The 16,482-nt window shown below is 36.5% G+C and overlaps 1 protein-coding gene across 1 annotated transcript; it reads right to left on the bottom strand.

The window, feature by feature from the left end:
- Positions 1–168: 168 nt before the first annotated feature.
- On the bottom strand, positions 169–15,383 carry efna1b (ephrin-A1b). Its single transcript, NM_200783.3, is given in 5 exon segments — positions 169–1,235; positions 1,345–1,443; positions 1,557–1,622; positions 3,233–3,528; positions 15,108–15,383. Coding segments are annotated over 5 exon segments (690 nt in total). The 5' UTR covers positions 15,206–15,383; the 3' UTR covers positions 169–1,104.
- Positions 15,384–16,482: the final 1,099 nt, after the last annotated feature.

Below are 16,482 nucleotides of genomic sequence, written 5' to 3'. Positions count from 1 at the left end.
AAGTGGGTGAGTTTATTTCTTATAAAAACTCATTATTTCACTTCAGAAGGTATTTATTTAACCCATAATGGGACTGATGGATTGACTCAGTTCACTATTCCCTAACTATTTCTTTAACACAAACAATTCATACTTGCAGCCCCCTTTTGAAAAAAACTCTGCATACAATTTTATTTCATAATTAACAAATGTCTTTATTTTATATAACTCTCAGTATGTACATTTTTACAGCACTATTTACAGGTTTATAAACCAATACAGTATAAAACACAACTTTTTTACAATAGAAACTTTAACTTATTGAAGAAAATTCAACCATTTGAGTAGCTTGTGCGTGTTGTGCTTTCTGTCAGAAGGCCAGCTTCACTCTCACAAACACAAACAGCACAACCCAACATTCCTGTTCAAAACCAAATGTGTCATGAATAAAAAAGCAAACAAAATTCTGATCTCATCTATACATTAGTGCCAGTACATTTTGCAGGGTGTGTTCACATTACATCACAGAAACCAACTGAAACTACAGCAACACTAGATTGAAAACACAGGGAGAAAATGGCACTGCTAGAAAACTCGTCTAGATTTACAAACACGAACATCAATTCTGTTTAAGGTGCAAGATCAGGGTTAGTTTTACCATAACTCTTGTGATCTTTGGCTCAAATCGGTACAGTAGAACAAAGGTCTCTATCAAACACAACATCTAGCCTAGTGTTCACCCGTGTTAATCACAAATCCAGTAAGAACGATGGAAAACACCACCAGTTTTTAAGGTTAGCTCTGAATCACATTGGTAAATATAATGGATTTCCAGGAAAACAATGAACAGGTACAAAGAGTCAAATAAAAAGAGCTGATGGGGTACAGAACTGTAAATACTCTTCAAAAAAACAAAAAGAGAGAGAAGGTTCTTCAAAAACACCTTTTCTCTGGTCACGTCACTCTCACAAACACAAACACGTCACTCAGCAACATGCACGCCAGCACCAAAATACTTCAGTTTGTAGAAAATTCTTCGTATAAAATCAGTTCTTAGAGCCAGTATCCAGCACCGGCTTTAAAGTCTTTAGCGTCCAAACAGACCAGTGTCCATAAAGCCTTCTTCTATGAAGCTTGGTGGAGAACCAGGCAGATGAATACAGAGAGTAATGTGACAAAACTGGATATTGGAGCCACACTAACACCCGAACTGCCAACACTCCTCTGCACCACCGGGATCATGGCAATAGGGTCGTCTAAAAGCACAAGAGAAAAATTTAGGATTCGTTTTTGTGAATTTGTAACACTTTGGATCATAAACTCCTCATCTTTTCTGGAGGAAGTTGGACAGAAAGAAGTGCTCACCTGCTGGAAGTCTGTTGGATGGGTTGTGGACTCCTCCAGCTGCCATCTTTCCCTCTATTTCTTCAACTTTTTCCACCATCTTCTTCTTGTTCTTGGAACCTGAAACATTAAATGACAGAGTTGTATAATTAGTGGAGTTTTGGTTGTTGCTGTGATCTTGTAAAGGTGGCAGACATGTCTTCCTATGAATGTGTAAAGCTGATCAGACTTACCGTGAGGTCCAACAACATCCACCTTCAGTCTCAAACACTCCTGGCCATGATGGTGGAGAGGCTTGGCTGTGGACAAAATAGAGTAAACAATCAAAATTGGAATCTGAAAGTTGGAAATCTGAACAATGACATCATTTAAATTGAATTTTCATTTATTTTAGTAAAACATTTTGTTATTAAATGACTAAAATTACATACAATAATCTCAACTTTATGAGTAATATCTAATTTTATAGCTTTTTATGTGATTTTTTTGGCATTTTGTTCTTCTGACTTGATTGATTGCACCACATGCATGTCAATTTATATTTTTAATAAGCAGTTAAGCTGTTTTGCTAAACAAATATTGAACAAGGTTTTGAGGACTCATACTAGGGTTGGGTAATGCAGACCAATTTGGCATCGTAAGATGTCTAATGTGAAACATCACGATGGACAATGCCATCATCGTTGTAGGCGGCGGTGAATTAATTATCTATAAATAATGAATTAATTTATTACAACTTAATTATTTGGAGCCAACAGTTTCAACAACCTGACCCACATGGTCTTTGTTAAATAAATAAAGATTAGTTACACAAAAATTACCACCTGTCAATCATTTTTCCGCGGGACTCTGGCATGAATAGGCAAAGTGATCTGTGTCTTTATAATGGTGTCAACAAACTTAGTTGGTAAAAAAGATGCACAACCAACAGTATCTGAGGTTTTTGCTAAAATTACTAAGTATAAGCGTGACAGATTGAAGCAGTATTCTGAGGCTGTGACACATTATCTGATAAATTCAACAGACCAAAGAGTCGTTAGATAGAGACAGGATTAATTAAATATCACGTTTAACAACTATAGTGAGACACGATACAACGGTGCATCCTTGATAAACTCTCTCTAGGGTGACTGCTAGAGCTCAGAGTCAGACGCATGGGTAGCCTACACTGCAGTGTGTGTGTGGTCACGTGATGTGTATTTTCAGTGGTATAGTGTGGAAGGAGGGCTTTTCAGAAATGCTAGATGAAACGGCAGTGTGGACGTGGATATTTTTTGCTCTAAAATGCCATTTTAAAACTAAGATGTATTAGTGTAAATGAGGTCTAAGTGTCTATTTTTCGTGAGCGGGTTGCTGCTGCGACGGGTTGCTGCTGCGATGCATCGTGATGTCTATCAGTCATTGTCTTTCAACCCAACCCTAACTCATACTACATAACAAAAGTATTTAGGAGTTTTTACTACAATATTTGCTGTTTTATGCATTGCGTTTAATAAACATGGTCATTTATTAAATATATTTTAATTATACTTCTATTATCATTTATTATAATGTTGTGCATATGTTAAATAAAAACTTTAGTTTTTATAACTTTTATTTAATGTTTGCAATGCAAATCCTATTAGATCAATTTATTTGGTAAACAAAACAAGTCTCTAATATAACATATCAACCATAAATCTACTAAAAGACAGAAACAATTACTTTACAAACTGTATTGTGAGTAAATCATCTGAACGCTTTCTTATTAGTCATATTACTGAGATTAATTTAAAAACTGAATAAATGTACATTTACACACAACTAAATAAATCGACTCGATGGGCTAAAAATCTGTGAATATCTGAAATGTTTTAAAAATTTTACTGATCACTAATTGTGGTAAACAAGGCAAATTATGGACACTTACAGATATAGTAGTAACTCTCGCCCTGGCGGAACTCCTTTCCCAGAGTGAATGGTGTAAAGCGCTGGAACTTCTCGGAGAACTTCTCGGGTGCGTGAGGAGCGAAGGGTCGTGAACACTCCCAGCGCAGCTGATCAAACGAATGTGGCTTGCAGTTCTCATAGTCCTCCAGCTCCACCATGTACAGCACATATCGTTCTGCCTCCTGGGAAGCGATCTCGCCATGCGCATAGTGAGGGCAGATGATGTCCAGATAGTCATTAATGCGTACATCGACGGTATAATCGTCCCAGAGGAAACTGTAGGAAGAGAAAAAAACAAAACAAAACATAACTGTCAGTGATGTAGTGAAACAAAGACACTCCTAAGGAATAACATGAGTCAAAAACAGACACTTGACGTCTACAAACAAACAGAAGAAACGCGCAGGCGACACAGAAACAGCCAGAGGGAGCGTTCAAGGCTCCACCCTGATGCACGTGTGTCAGGGAAACACCCTGGTAAAGCCCTCTTTTCTTCTGCTGTCACAGAGTGAGATTTTATTTTCCCTTTGTACTAAATAGAAAAATAACATTTGAACAGTTTTTTTAGCTTGTTTTGTGTACTCAATGTTTTTGTTTACTTATTTCACAGTGGTTTAGAATCTTTCACTTTTTTATATTTTTTAAATGTACAAAGCCTTCAAATATGATTGGAAGGTAGGCATGGGCTGGTGTAAGATCCTGATGGCATGATAACCTTGGAAAAAAATATCAGTTTCATGGTTTGATGGTATTGTGATTACTGCTCTAAAATATATATTTATTTTTAAATGTCTTGGTAAAAAAACAAAAAAAAATTTCCACTTTGAACACATAATATTTTATTTTGAGAAACATTTTAAATATTTTGAAGCAGTAAACATGTCAGGCTTAATAACTCAAATGAATCATTGACTTCTGCTGTATTCATTAGTTTCAAAAATAAAATTTCATAACAATTTAAAACAACATTTTTGTTTATCTTTTCTGCTGGAGATACTGCTGTCCTAAAAAAAAGTAAATTAAAAAATCTTACAGATACTCTAGGAACGGTATAGCAGAAAGTTTTGGCGGTTTTAAAACCAATTTTTACCGTTTTCGTGACCATACAGGCTTTTTCATTTGTATTTTACGTGATAAAATACTAAAGACTAAACTATAACATAATTAAGAAAATAATGCATGACTAAGACAGGTCCGAATAAAAACATTTTAAATCTATGTTTATTTATTTTGATTGTTATATTACCATTGGTGTTGAGTGGAATTAGTTACAAAGTAACCATGCTGTAAAAAGCGATTAGTTGACAAGTAAACTTGTTGTTTTATAATTATTAAGTAAACAAACTATGCACTGTAAAAAGTTATTTGATCAATTGGTCCTGACGGCATATGCTTTTAGGTCATTGTAACTTATTAAGCTAAGTTAATCATGTTCCAACTTAATTTTATAAGTTACGCGAGCTGTCAGTTTAACATAATATCAGTTCAATGGACTCATAAGGTTAATTTGATTAATCTTTTAAGGCAACTAGGATTTTTTAATGTGCATAATTATAAAAAATAAGTAAAGTCTATGGGTTTACTGACACTGGCAACTTGTTGCTTTTGAGGTAAAAAGTAAGTAACATTGAATTTTACAGTGTAATTAAATTACTTTTCTTCTATAAAAGTAAAGTTCATTTTAGGCCATTTAATTTTTGCTATCTTTGTGCAGAATTTTTATTTTCAAATCTGTGGATTTATGCGGAAGGATTCTGTGAGTATCGTAACTAAAACCTTAATATCTAAAATAAAAATATATTTTTATTCAATGTTTAAAATGTAAATCCAATTAGATCCACTTTATTTGGTAAACAAAGCAAGTCCTTCATAGCATATCGACAAACTGTATTGTAAATAAATCATATGAATAATTTCATATTAGTCAATAATGTCACTGACATTTATTTAAAAAAATGAATAAATATAAATGTACACACAAGTAAACAAACGGAATTAATGATAAGCTAAAAATCTGCGAAGATCTGCATTTGCAGATTCCGTGTGGGCCTACTATATACTTGCCTTTAATTATATAGTGCTAATAAATTTAGCGTTATATATATCAATGCAGAAAAGCAGAATAATACATATTTTGCTGAATAAACTAAAACTCATTTTTCAAGACAATTGCATCTGCTTAAGATAAAACAAATAATTGAGAAATTAATACAAAAAAAAAAACATTTCAGAAATCATCAAAATCTTAAAAAAACAGCCATGTTATATGATCTTCTTGTTCTCTTGGTATTAGAGACGGAGCCGCTCTGACTGACTGACAGCCTCTTTGAATCGGCTCTTGGTGTTTTTACAGCCTCCTCTCCGTCTGTCTCTCCTTTTATTGACGTCTCATTTGCTTTTCTCATTTTCATCTGATCTGAAGCTTCCCTGCCGATGTTGCCAGATGTACAAATGACAAATTCACAAGCCTCACAGTGTGCTGCCTTTACTTTCAAGTTGTCCATGATTTATTTTAAATGTAGCCAATTTTTTCTCTCTCCAACAGACAGCAGAGCATACCTGAATGAATGTTTTCTTAATACTTCAAACTATGTTGTTTCGTGGTCAGTGGACTGTATCTGATTGGCTAAATAGCTTATTCTGTTACGATGCGCAATTAAAAAAAATATCCTCACATTAGCATAACATTCCCTCACACTGCCGACACAACACAAGGCGGTCTCTTTCCCCCCCCCAGAATGCCCTCTGCTTGATCACTTTCCCCCTTTTGGCACATGCATTTGTTATTGTTGCCATCGGGAGCCGTGGTTAAATGAAGGACAGACACAGAGGCTCCTGACCGGCCCCCCGTTGTCCATTACAGCCCCCTTCATCTCTGTCTTTCCCACTGAGCGGTAAGCATCGGTCAACCTGACTAAACAGCCCGGCGCTTTGTTCAGGCGGAGTAACCAAACACATCAGTGACTTCATTAGCGCTGCCTAATTTGGAGATTAGAGTCAGACTAGCTCCACTTCTGATCAGCAGTGTGATCTAGAGACAGTGTGTATGCACTGCTAAGCCAGATGACTTTACACTGGGTGGGTTTTCTGTGTTTGTTCAATATCTCAGTCAACAAATGAAAGCAAGTAGAATGGAAAATGTGTGACTCCAAACATTTTTTAGTCTTACAAGTTTTTTAAATCTGTTTTTAATAAAAATTTAGAATTAAAGCTTTTTGCAAAGCGGGGTTTAGTTAATATTTTCTATCGCCTTTATCATAATTAAAAAAAAAAAAAACATAAGTCACATTTTTTTGTTGAAGGCTGAAGATGCAGTCACACTGGATTTTTCTCCCCATAGACTTTCATTCAAACACATGCGAATGCATCAGACTGGAAATGCAAGCTAGTGCGACAAGTTTCGCAGTTCGCTGCATTGCCAAGTTCAAGCTTGGTAAACTCTGACCTGTGAAATCGCATCACTTGACTGCGTGAGACGAATCAAGCATCAAAACATGACCTCTCTGGACAGAAACTTAAAATATGCTTTTTGAAATATCTTATCATCTTGTTTAATCCTGCCCTTTTTTGCAGCACCGTACGACAGAATTTCGCATGCTCAAACTCTAGTGTGACCGCAGCTATATGTGTTTTTTTGCTGTGACTGAGGGGTTGATGGCCACGTCTCGCTTCCTGATGTCCCTTTGAAGCAGTGGACATGTAGCTGTGTGAAATCTCATGACAATGTGTTTGCAGGATCAAGACAACGCCACAAATTGGGTGTCATTAACTCGTCTCACACACTCACTCTAGCTTCAGAGGAGGGGTCAGTCTGACGCTTTTGCTCAATGAGGTGTTTGCAAAAATGCCAATGCTGCTATAAACTAATATAATAAGCAGATTAACCAGTAACTGATATGGTAGCAAGAGAGAATATACAGTGCTCAGCATAATTGAGTTCACCCCATTTTGAAAATGAATATTTTGATGCATTTGTCAGTGAATATAGGCAATGTATTTTAGTGCATTTAAACAAAACAGATTTATTAAACAGTTATATTTATTAAAATAATATTTTTGTGACCCAACATATTTAGAAATTGAAAGATAATACAATTAAGTTCAGGCAAAATATTGCAAATAATTTACAACCTACAATTGTTTTTTTTTTTTTTTAGTTTCTCCCGATTTTTCCTCTTTTTAGAATTTGTATTTAATATTTTTCTAGAACATATAAATATGGCTGTATTAATTTTTGGACCATTACCGTAAGTTATAAAACTGTATAGTTTTCTATTAAAAATATGAATTTAAAAGTTAGATTTGTGAGGGGTGCAATTATATATGCTGAACACAGTATTTAGTTACTGGCTATTATTAATATCAATAATTATTAAACTTATCAATAGATAAATAAAATGTGAAACAATTTTATATTGGCTAATACTATAATTACATAAAAAATAAATTAATGAATAAATGTTGATTTTTTTTATAATCAAAAAATTAATATTTCTCCTTGAAAGATATACATTCCATACAAGTTACAAGCGAATTGGGTAGGCTAAATTGTCCATAGTGTATCAGCTGTGGCAACCTCTAATAATAAAGAGACAAAGCCAAAAAGAAAATGAATGAATGAATGAAGTAGTTAAAAGCTAATATTAATAATGTTTCAATCAAATTTGTAACTTCTTCATGCATGTCTACTTTATTCTCAGAGTGGGAGTGAGTGCTGGGCCCCACACTGTGATTCCCATGTCAGTGTAATCTCTGTGAGCTGATCAAGGTCAGTGACCGATAGCTGAAACAATCACAGATCAGCTCTGTTGTTTTTCTCCTCTCAGTGATCGGTCACTTCAAACGATGCGCTGCCGCTAGTTCCCGTGTGACTGTTTGCTGTGTGACGGGCTGAGCGTGAGATTGACGCTGGTGTACGAGGGACGCAGATTCATGTAAACATCACACATCTAGAAGAGCGTCTGTACCTGTGGCCCCTGAGGGCCCCAGCGCCCGTCTGTCTGCCTGTCAGGAGGCACACTGGAGCCAGTGTGTGGGGCTGAAGGCTCTAGGTTTAAAGCTGCACTCAGTAGTTTGTTTACAGTTTAGTATGTTGACGACTGACTGACTTTTGTGAATCTGATCAGTATGGTGGCCTGTATCAGGTCTGTTTGTGTAGAAAAAAAGCAGGATGCGGTGCAAATGTACCCAGAATTTTTTATTTTTATTTTAATTTTACTGAAAAAAAAAAAGATCAATATTTTTTTTAATAAATCAAATACATTCACACAGGTCACACTAAATTGCTCAAAAGTGAAAGCAAAAATTCTTCAAAGTTCTATTTATTACAGTTGTAAAAATATGAATTATTTCGAAAATTGCTGATGACAATGAATGTTTCTTAAGTCGTAAAGCAGCATATTGAAATAATTTCTAAATATATTCTAAAATATCACCATTCAATCACAGGAATAAATAATGATAATAATTCCTTACATTTATATAGCACTTTTCTGGACACAGAACAACTACATATTTTTTGGGGAGAATCTCCTCCTATACCACCAGTGTGCAGCATCCACCTGGATGTCACGACGGCAGCCATATTGCGCCAGACTGCACACCACACACCAGCCGTTTGGTGGAGAGGAGACGAATGAGAGAAATGAGAATGAGAGAGTGATGAAACCAATTTTGATAATGGGATGATTAGGACGCAATGATGGACAGAGGCCAGTGGGCAAATTAGGTCAGGATACTTTTTTTTTGAAGGACATCCTGGGATTTTTAACGACCAAAGAGAGTCAGGACCTCGCACATCATCCGGGACATCCGCAAGACGGCGCTCACTGAGCAGTATAGAGTCCCCATCAATATACTGAGGCATTAGGAACCACACAGACTGCAGGTTGGGTGCCCCCTACTGGTAGCACCACTTCCTACAGCAACCGAGCTGCCTAGCCTGCTTAGCTTCAGTGGGCGACCATATGAGAGTTACAGAGAGCTAGCTGCCGGCAACTAGTATGAATTACACTCTTTAAAGTATTTAAATATAAATCATCCATTTAAATAGTAAGGAAATTTTAGAATTTTGCCAAATTTTACAGTATTTTTAAGTCATATACGCAGCCTCTGTAATCCCATGAGACTCAGAACTCAAAATCACAAAATCAACTTTATATGTTTAATTTGCTCTGGGACAAGTGCTGGTCCCCTTTCACCTAATATTTTGTCTGCTCTCCCCCTCTTTCGCTCTCAGTCAAATGCTTCAAACAGTCAGGCGGGTCAGTAATGTCAAAGTTCAGGGTCAGATTTTTCAGACACACCCATACTGAGTCAGCAGGACACAGAGAGAGAGAGGGAGTCAGTTCTGTGTGCTTCGGGACAGATGTACTCACTGCCAACTGCACTATATTCACTGTCAGCAGTCCACACACACACACACACACACACACACACACACACACACACACACACACACACACACACACACGCTCAGCTGAGGCTTCGGTTACTGAAAACCTTTAAGACCTGCTGCTTGTCATGACAAGTATTATGATCCTATTTTAGCGGCTTGTTCTCACACTATCAAGTAATGAAACCTGTCTGTTCAAGCGCGTGCACGTAGCTTTCGCACTATTTGTGTCTGTCTGGCTTTTTTCGTTCTTTATTACACGTATAATATACAGAGACGTCTCAGTCTTACGCCTTCGTCCCGTTAAAGTCTGACATGTTCAAGGTGCTAAGTCCCCGCTAAGTCCTTTTAACCTCACCAGTCACTGCTCTCTCACTTTCTTCTCATTCTCGTATTGTCCTTCTCTGTGATTACATGCCAGTAATTACCACAGCCGGAGCGGAGCGAGCCGGAATGCCAGCCAGATAATCCGCTCTTCCAAACCGGGGATTATCACACTGAGCACATGGATCACAACGCTGCTATTCACCAGCACCAGTCCAAACAGGCCGTTTGCAGGGGTTGAAGTGGGGGTGGGGGTTACAGATACATGTTTCAAGCTGGAGTCGGGGTAAGGCTGAATATATATTAGCTTTATTGAAATATGGTAAATGTGTGCAATGGGATATACATATCACAATATGCTTGAGACTAAAAAGTTGCATAGAAGAAGTTTTATTTAGAACAATTTTCACTTGAAATTAATTAATTGTGGACTGAAATATTCAGATAAACTCAGATATCTACATTTTAGTGACAAGAGACTGTAACACATGTATCTAGGTTATATTTTCAGTTGGTAAATGTATTTGCTTTAATTGTACCAATTTAAATTGCACTCTTACAATATTATCAAATCCCATTTTGCACATTTTCTTCATTTTTTTCCAGCCCTGAGTGGGGGTTATGCGGTTACATGGATATGCGTGCACTTCTGTGAGACTTTGTTTGAGTTTAGGGCAGACAACCAAATTTTTACACCATCCATCACTGTCATTTTGCTCCACCCTGATTTATATACATATTATATATCTTTTTTATCCCCCTTCCCCCTCTTCCTCCATCTTCTCCACCCTCATTCTTTCTCCTCTGTGTTTAAAATCACATTATAAACCTGGGCCTCTTCATTCAGCCTAATTTTTTAGAGAAACACTCTTTTCTTCCAGACTGACCTCTAACCCTTCGCCCTTCCCCCAAGCCAGATCTTCCTCACTCTGTCCCTTACAAATGCCTGATTTCCCCCTCCTCCTCTTCTCTTTCACTTTTAAACAGATGCTAATTGCCTGTTGATATGCTAGCTTGTTGTTTGGTAGCACGCTGTGAGCTTTATTCAAAGTCAGCACCTTTTTGGGTACCTGTGAAGTAAACTGAAAACAACATAATCACTAACAGAAAGGTAAGTATCCTGTAGGTGGCGACAGTGAGCTTCTAAAGACAAACACTTGACCCGAGGTAATAAAACAACACAAGGCAATGAGCTTCTTGTTCATTTGTTTACATTTGTGAGCTCATACAGGTCACACACTTTACTACGCCGAGAGTTACACAATGTAGCACACTGCAGACAGAAAAACAGGAAAGCTCCAACTCAACAAGGCAGTGGGAATCAAAACAGTAATCAAGGACTGAAAGAGACGGCTTCTGTGGGAAAAAAGTAGACGGAAAGAAGGAGCAGGGAGGGTTTGAGAACGTATAAAGAGAAATATTGAGGAAGTCTGGAGTAGAGATAAGCAGATGAGAGGAAGAGCTGAGAAAAAAGTTTAAAAACAGAAAAGGTTTCGTTTTTTAGCACTGATGGTTCTGTGAGGAATCCATGAAACCTGATTTTTTTTTTGTGTGATGGAAATGGGTTTTTAGATTATTAAACTATGTGGAAAAACACTATTTTATTTTCACTAAAATGTACTAAGGGCCACCAAAAACAAAGTTCTTGTATGGCATCGCTGTGAAAACCCTGTTTGGGTCTTCCTTATTTTTAAGAGTGAAGACACAAGATCATTAATAAACGGCTAAACTGACTAGATTATTTGCTTTCAATTATTAATCTGCATTACTTAACAATCTGAAACCCTAAAAATGGAACTCTAATCTGCAGGGAAAAAAACACCACAGCAGAAATGATGCGGAAAAAGCTGTGGTTTCGTAATCAATCAAACCTCTAGATTATAGAAGATTCTATAGTACTTTGTGGAATTATGGATTACATTTCCCATACACATCCACTTCTGTGAAAATCGGGATTATACAGCACTGGATTACACCGGAGTCTATGAATATAGACAGATTTTTTTTCTGTGTGAATGGGTCATCCGACTAGATTACACACATCTACGTATAATCTCTCTGTTTCACAGATTACAGACTTGAGTGTGTCGCCTGCTGTGTTTGCGTGCGTTTTTGAGCCAGAGACAAAAAAGGAGAGGAGGGGGTAAAGATGATAGATTTACACCCTGTCTGGATATGTATGCTGATCTGTCTCCTTTATTCCTTCTCAAGACAACAGCTCAGCACTAAATGCATTGATATATGCTAACAGATCAAACGAAGTGAGTCTGGAGAGGAAGGGATGGACAGAGAGGAAACTGGGCGGACAATGAGTGGACAGCTGAAAGGTCAAGTATAGCAACATGTTTGCTGGAAGGAATCCCAGTCTACTAAATATACCCCAATCGCACTGGCAGCCAGCAAAACTTTTGCTGGGAGAATGCATATGACAACATGTATGCAAAAATAAACTCATGATTTGGGGCAAAATGAATCCTTCGATGATGCTAACATAATGGGACTGTATATTTCCCCTTCAGTGCACTTCGCGTGCAAGCGTAGGCATGTGATGAGCACAAAAACAGACCTTCGAAAACAACATCCATATGTCAATCTGGACCTGAAAATCCAGTCTCCCGCAGGCACAGACTCACGCACAGACCCGTCAAACCAGAGTGCCGACTTGCCAAAGGCCACGCGCAGAAGATTAAATCATTACCGCTCACTCACACCTACTCACTTACAAAAACACAGCAGTGTGTGTTTGTGTTTGTTTGTATGTAAACGCTTCTTCACCACAGGCAGAATCAGACGATCACGCCAATTAATATTTAACACTTATCTGCCATTGATTAGTCGACCCTGACTAATCCAGTTACATACCAACTGATTCACAGAGTGAAACATCAGTTTTAACAGGCTGATTGAACAATCAGTGGCTTTGATGGAAAGAATAGCAAAAGAAGAAACCTATAAATCCCTTTAATGGAAACTGTTTCTTAGAAACACAAGATTAATAACAGAGGTTTATCTTGGAAAAAAGACACCACAATAACATAGATCCCACCACACCTGCCAGATTATGACCAGCTCAACAAGAGATTATTTTTACAATTCTGGTTTTGATGTGTGGGCGTTTGTTTCTAACGTTTTCAATGCTAATAGACTTGACACTGTGAGTGTCTTTGTGTGTGTGGAAGAATCAGAGCTTTAAAAGCGAGCTTTGCACAGATTTTTTAATGTGGAGGGCTTAGTGTTTGTTATTACAAATTTCCTTGTTGTGGTTATGCAACCTTTTCCATGGATGTGGACCACGTCGGGATTAGGGGCCGGACCAAACACCAGACTGCTGCCCATAATCCCCTCCACCTCTTTTTCCTCAATCCTCATCTCTAACTTAAATAACCAATCCTTCATCTTTTTTTACCCAAATCCATGAAGCTCCATCACTTTCTCCTCTGACTCATTTACATCGGGTCCTAAAAAAAGTTTGGTGTCTATTATGTGATTTCTTAAAACTATAAAACAGTTTTCTTCATGCACAGCTGCTGCTTCTCTTTCTGTCTGCTTACCAATAGTAAGCCAGGCCCTTGTGAGATCGTGTCTGGTTAAGGCTGGTACTCTCAAGTTGCGCAACATTGACACTGATAGATTACTCACTGAAAGCCAACTGAATCACAACAGACGGTGTGAATCACCTGTGACATCATGAAAAAACTTCCAATCGGGTCATGGCTCTGAGCACGGATTCAGTTCGGTTATCTCCAGTTCACTTTTATCACTACAAGTTTACAATTGTGTACGTGCGGAACAAGACAATGAAAATGAAAAGGGGAAAGATGTTATCAAAGATTCTGTTGTACGTTCTTAAAAATAAAGTTTCCAAAAAACTTTTAGTCAGTGATGGGATAGAAGAATAATCACTTTTGGTTGTCCAAAAAACTTTTCAATGTAAGATTCTTAAAAGAAGCATTTTATCTTAGCGTAAAGAACATAAAAAAACAACTAAATAAACTTTAGTTGAATTTAAAACTTCTACTGTTGTTAAATGTTCTTAGTGGAACCACAGTTTATTATTCCCAATAAAGATCTTTTATTTTTTAAGAATGTCCAATGACATCCACAAATGTCTTCTAAATCCCACTCTCCTAATACATTGCTCCAATTGCTGCCATTCATATTGATCTCAAATATGCCTGATAACCTGTCCTTCCTCACTACAAAGTGAGACAACAATCGCAATCATTTGATGAAGTACTCATCCAAATGCTTTAAGGTTTACACAACCCCTCATCAGTAAACAGTAACATCCACAACTTCACATTACACTACAACTAAGAAAACACTTCCAAAAGAAAACAAAGTGAATACTAACCTAATATTTTGACATACTGACAGTTTATTTATTCCTGCACTTATATTGACAAATAGGCTCCTATTTTAAAATATAAAACAACATCAACCAAAATTCATTATGATAAAAATAAAGAAATATATTAAGACCTGGCTTATTAATTGTTTTCCTTTATATCAACAGGTTGTAGTAAGGATGAGAAATATCAGCATGTCAATAAGTGCCCTCACAAATATAGTAAAACCAACATGTGTGTGTATATTTAGGCTGATCTGTCTGTCCATCTGTCTGGTTTCTTTCCATGTACTTCTCTGGCCAGCTGCTGTCTCCTATACAGTAATTATCATGTCATTCACTAGCATGCTAAAGGTTAGACTAGAGGCAGAGAGATAACGAAGAAGTAAGTGATAGCTAAACTAAAAACGTAAACAACTTGAACTTACACAACTTGCAAGCCTGGTCTAATGACTGGAAAATGTATACGTTAATGAAATTACGCATTCTCAATATAAACATGCTCTTATCTGCAGGATACTATACGCAAATAACGGAAAACTGCAAACATTTCACACACCAACAGATATCGCACTGTGAAAGTATTTTTGCAGTGCATACACACTTCATTCATAAACTGTTACACTACGTACTGTATATGATTTACACACGCACACAGCTTGCATTAAGTGTATTACTCATGCTGAGATTTCGCATAAAAACGTTAACCAGTTACATCACATAAAAGGCAAAACGAAGAACTAAATACAACATAAATGTTTTATAGGTGAAATAGTGGTAAAGTCTTACTTTGCATTGGTGCTGTTCCAGTAAACACTGTGTCGCTCGGCGGACGCGTACCAGGCGCTGACGCTCACCGCGACGCACAGCAGCCACAGAAAATCCATTGAGTCCCGGATAGAAATAAAGCTCTTCACAGGAATACACACGAATGCAAAATACTCTTTTGCAAGTTGAAAACGCAAATGCACTACTGTAGTGCACGAATCTCAGAAACACTAAATCGAATTGCTCAAGTAACAGGTTTTGTTTGGGTCTCTCAGAAACAGACGCGGTTAAATGCCTGGAGAAATGTGCGCTCATTCCTTTTTATCAATCAGCTACAAAGCCACGCCCCTTAAGCAGACGGCAACAGTAAAAAGACACGCCTCCACGCACAGGCTGGAGTGATTGAAGTCAACAGATAGGACAAATAAATCAGTGCCATTATTTTTATACTGTTACCTTCTCTATTGATATTTATTAATAATTCATTCATTCATTTATTCTTTTTCAGCTTAGTCCCTATATTAATCAGGACCTCCACAGCGGAATGAACTATCAATGAAACATATTTCTAAAGCACACTGTAAAAAATGCAGGGTTCCACACAATTCCTTCAAGTTATCCCAAAACAAATCGATTAAGTTAAACTAACACTTTTAACAAATTCATGTGGGTTGAACTTAAAAAAATGTAAGTTGTCCCAATGAAATCTCAAAAATTATGTTGTTTAAACTTATTATAAATTAGTTTGAACGAGCAAAAAAAAAAAAAAGAAAAAAAAGAGTGCATTTATTATTCTTAGGTTGTGTTAATTATATAATTTATTAATGTTTAATTACAAATGAACTGTATCTGTCAACATCATTGCACCATAACCTAACATGAATATTCTTAGTAAGTTTAACAAATGTGTATGTATTGTAAAGTCGTATCTGTTTTATACTGTTATTAACATTTTAAATCACTGTTAGGTGCTTAGAGGTAATCATTTTACAGCTTCAACTTATTTTCTAATTGTCATTTATTATGTTTTTATATTATGATTGATATGATCTTCTATAAGTACAAATAAACAATGCTTTTGTAATGTAATTGGTAGCAAACAATTTATAGGGCTAAATTTAAACAATCAAATAAAGTTCGGCAATTAAGCATTACTAAATTTAATTTGTTTGTTTAAATTCAGCCCATGTAAATTGTTTGCAACCACTTACCATAAAAAATGTAGTAAATCCAATGAATCATTTTTTTTTATCAGTAAACATTTAACAGCTTACATTTAATAAGTATTAAGTAGATTCATAAAGCATTTATAAAACATTAAAATAACTGTAAAATTGTATTATTTGAAACAAATTATTAAAATGTAAAACAGTTTTTACAATTTAACTAATTTGAA

The sequence above is a fragment of the Danio rerio genome, chromosome 16, assembly GCF_052040795.2.
Source record: "Danio rerio strain M-AB ecotype USA chromosome 16, GRCz13ab, whole genome shotgun sequence".
In the NCBI taxonomy this organism is placed as follows: domain Eukaryota; kingdom Metazoa; phylum Chordata; class Actinopteri; order Cypriniformes; family Danionidae; genus Danio; species Danio rerio.
The sequence above is the reverse complement of the archived record's forward strand: the minus strand, read 5'-3'. Positions and strand labels throughout refer to the sequence as shown.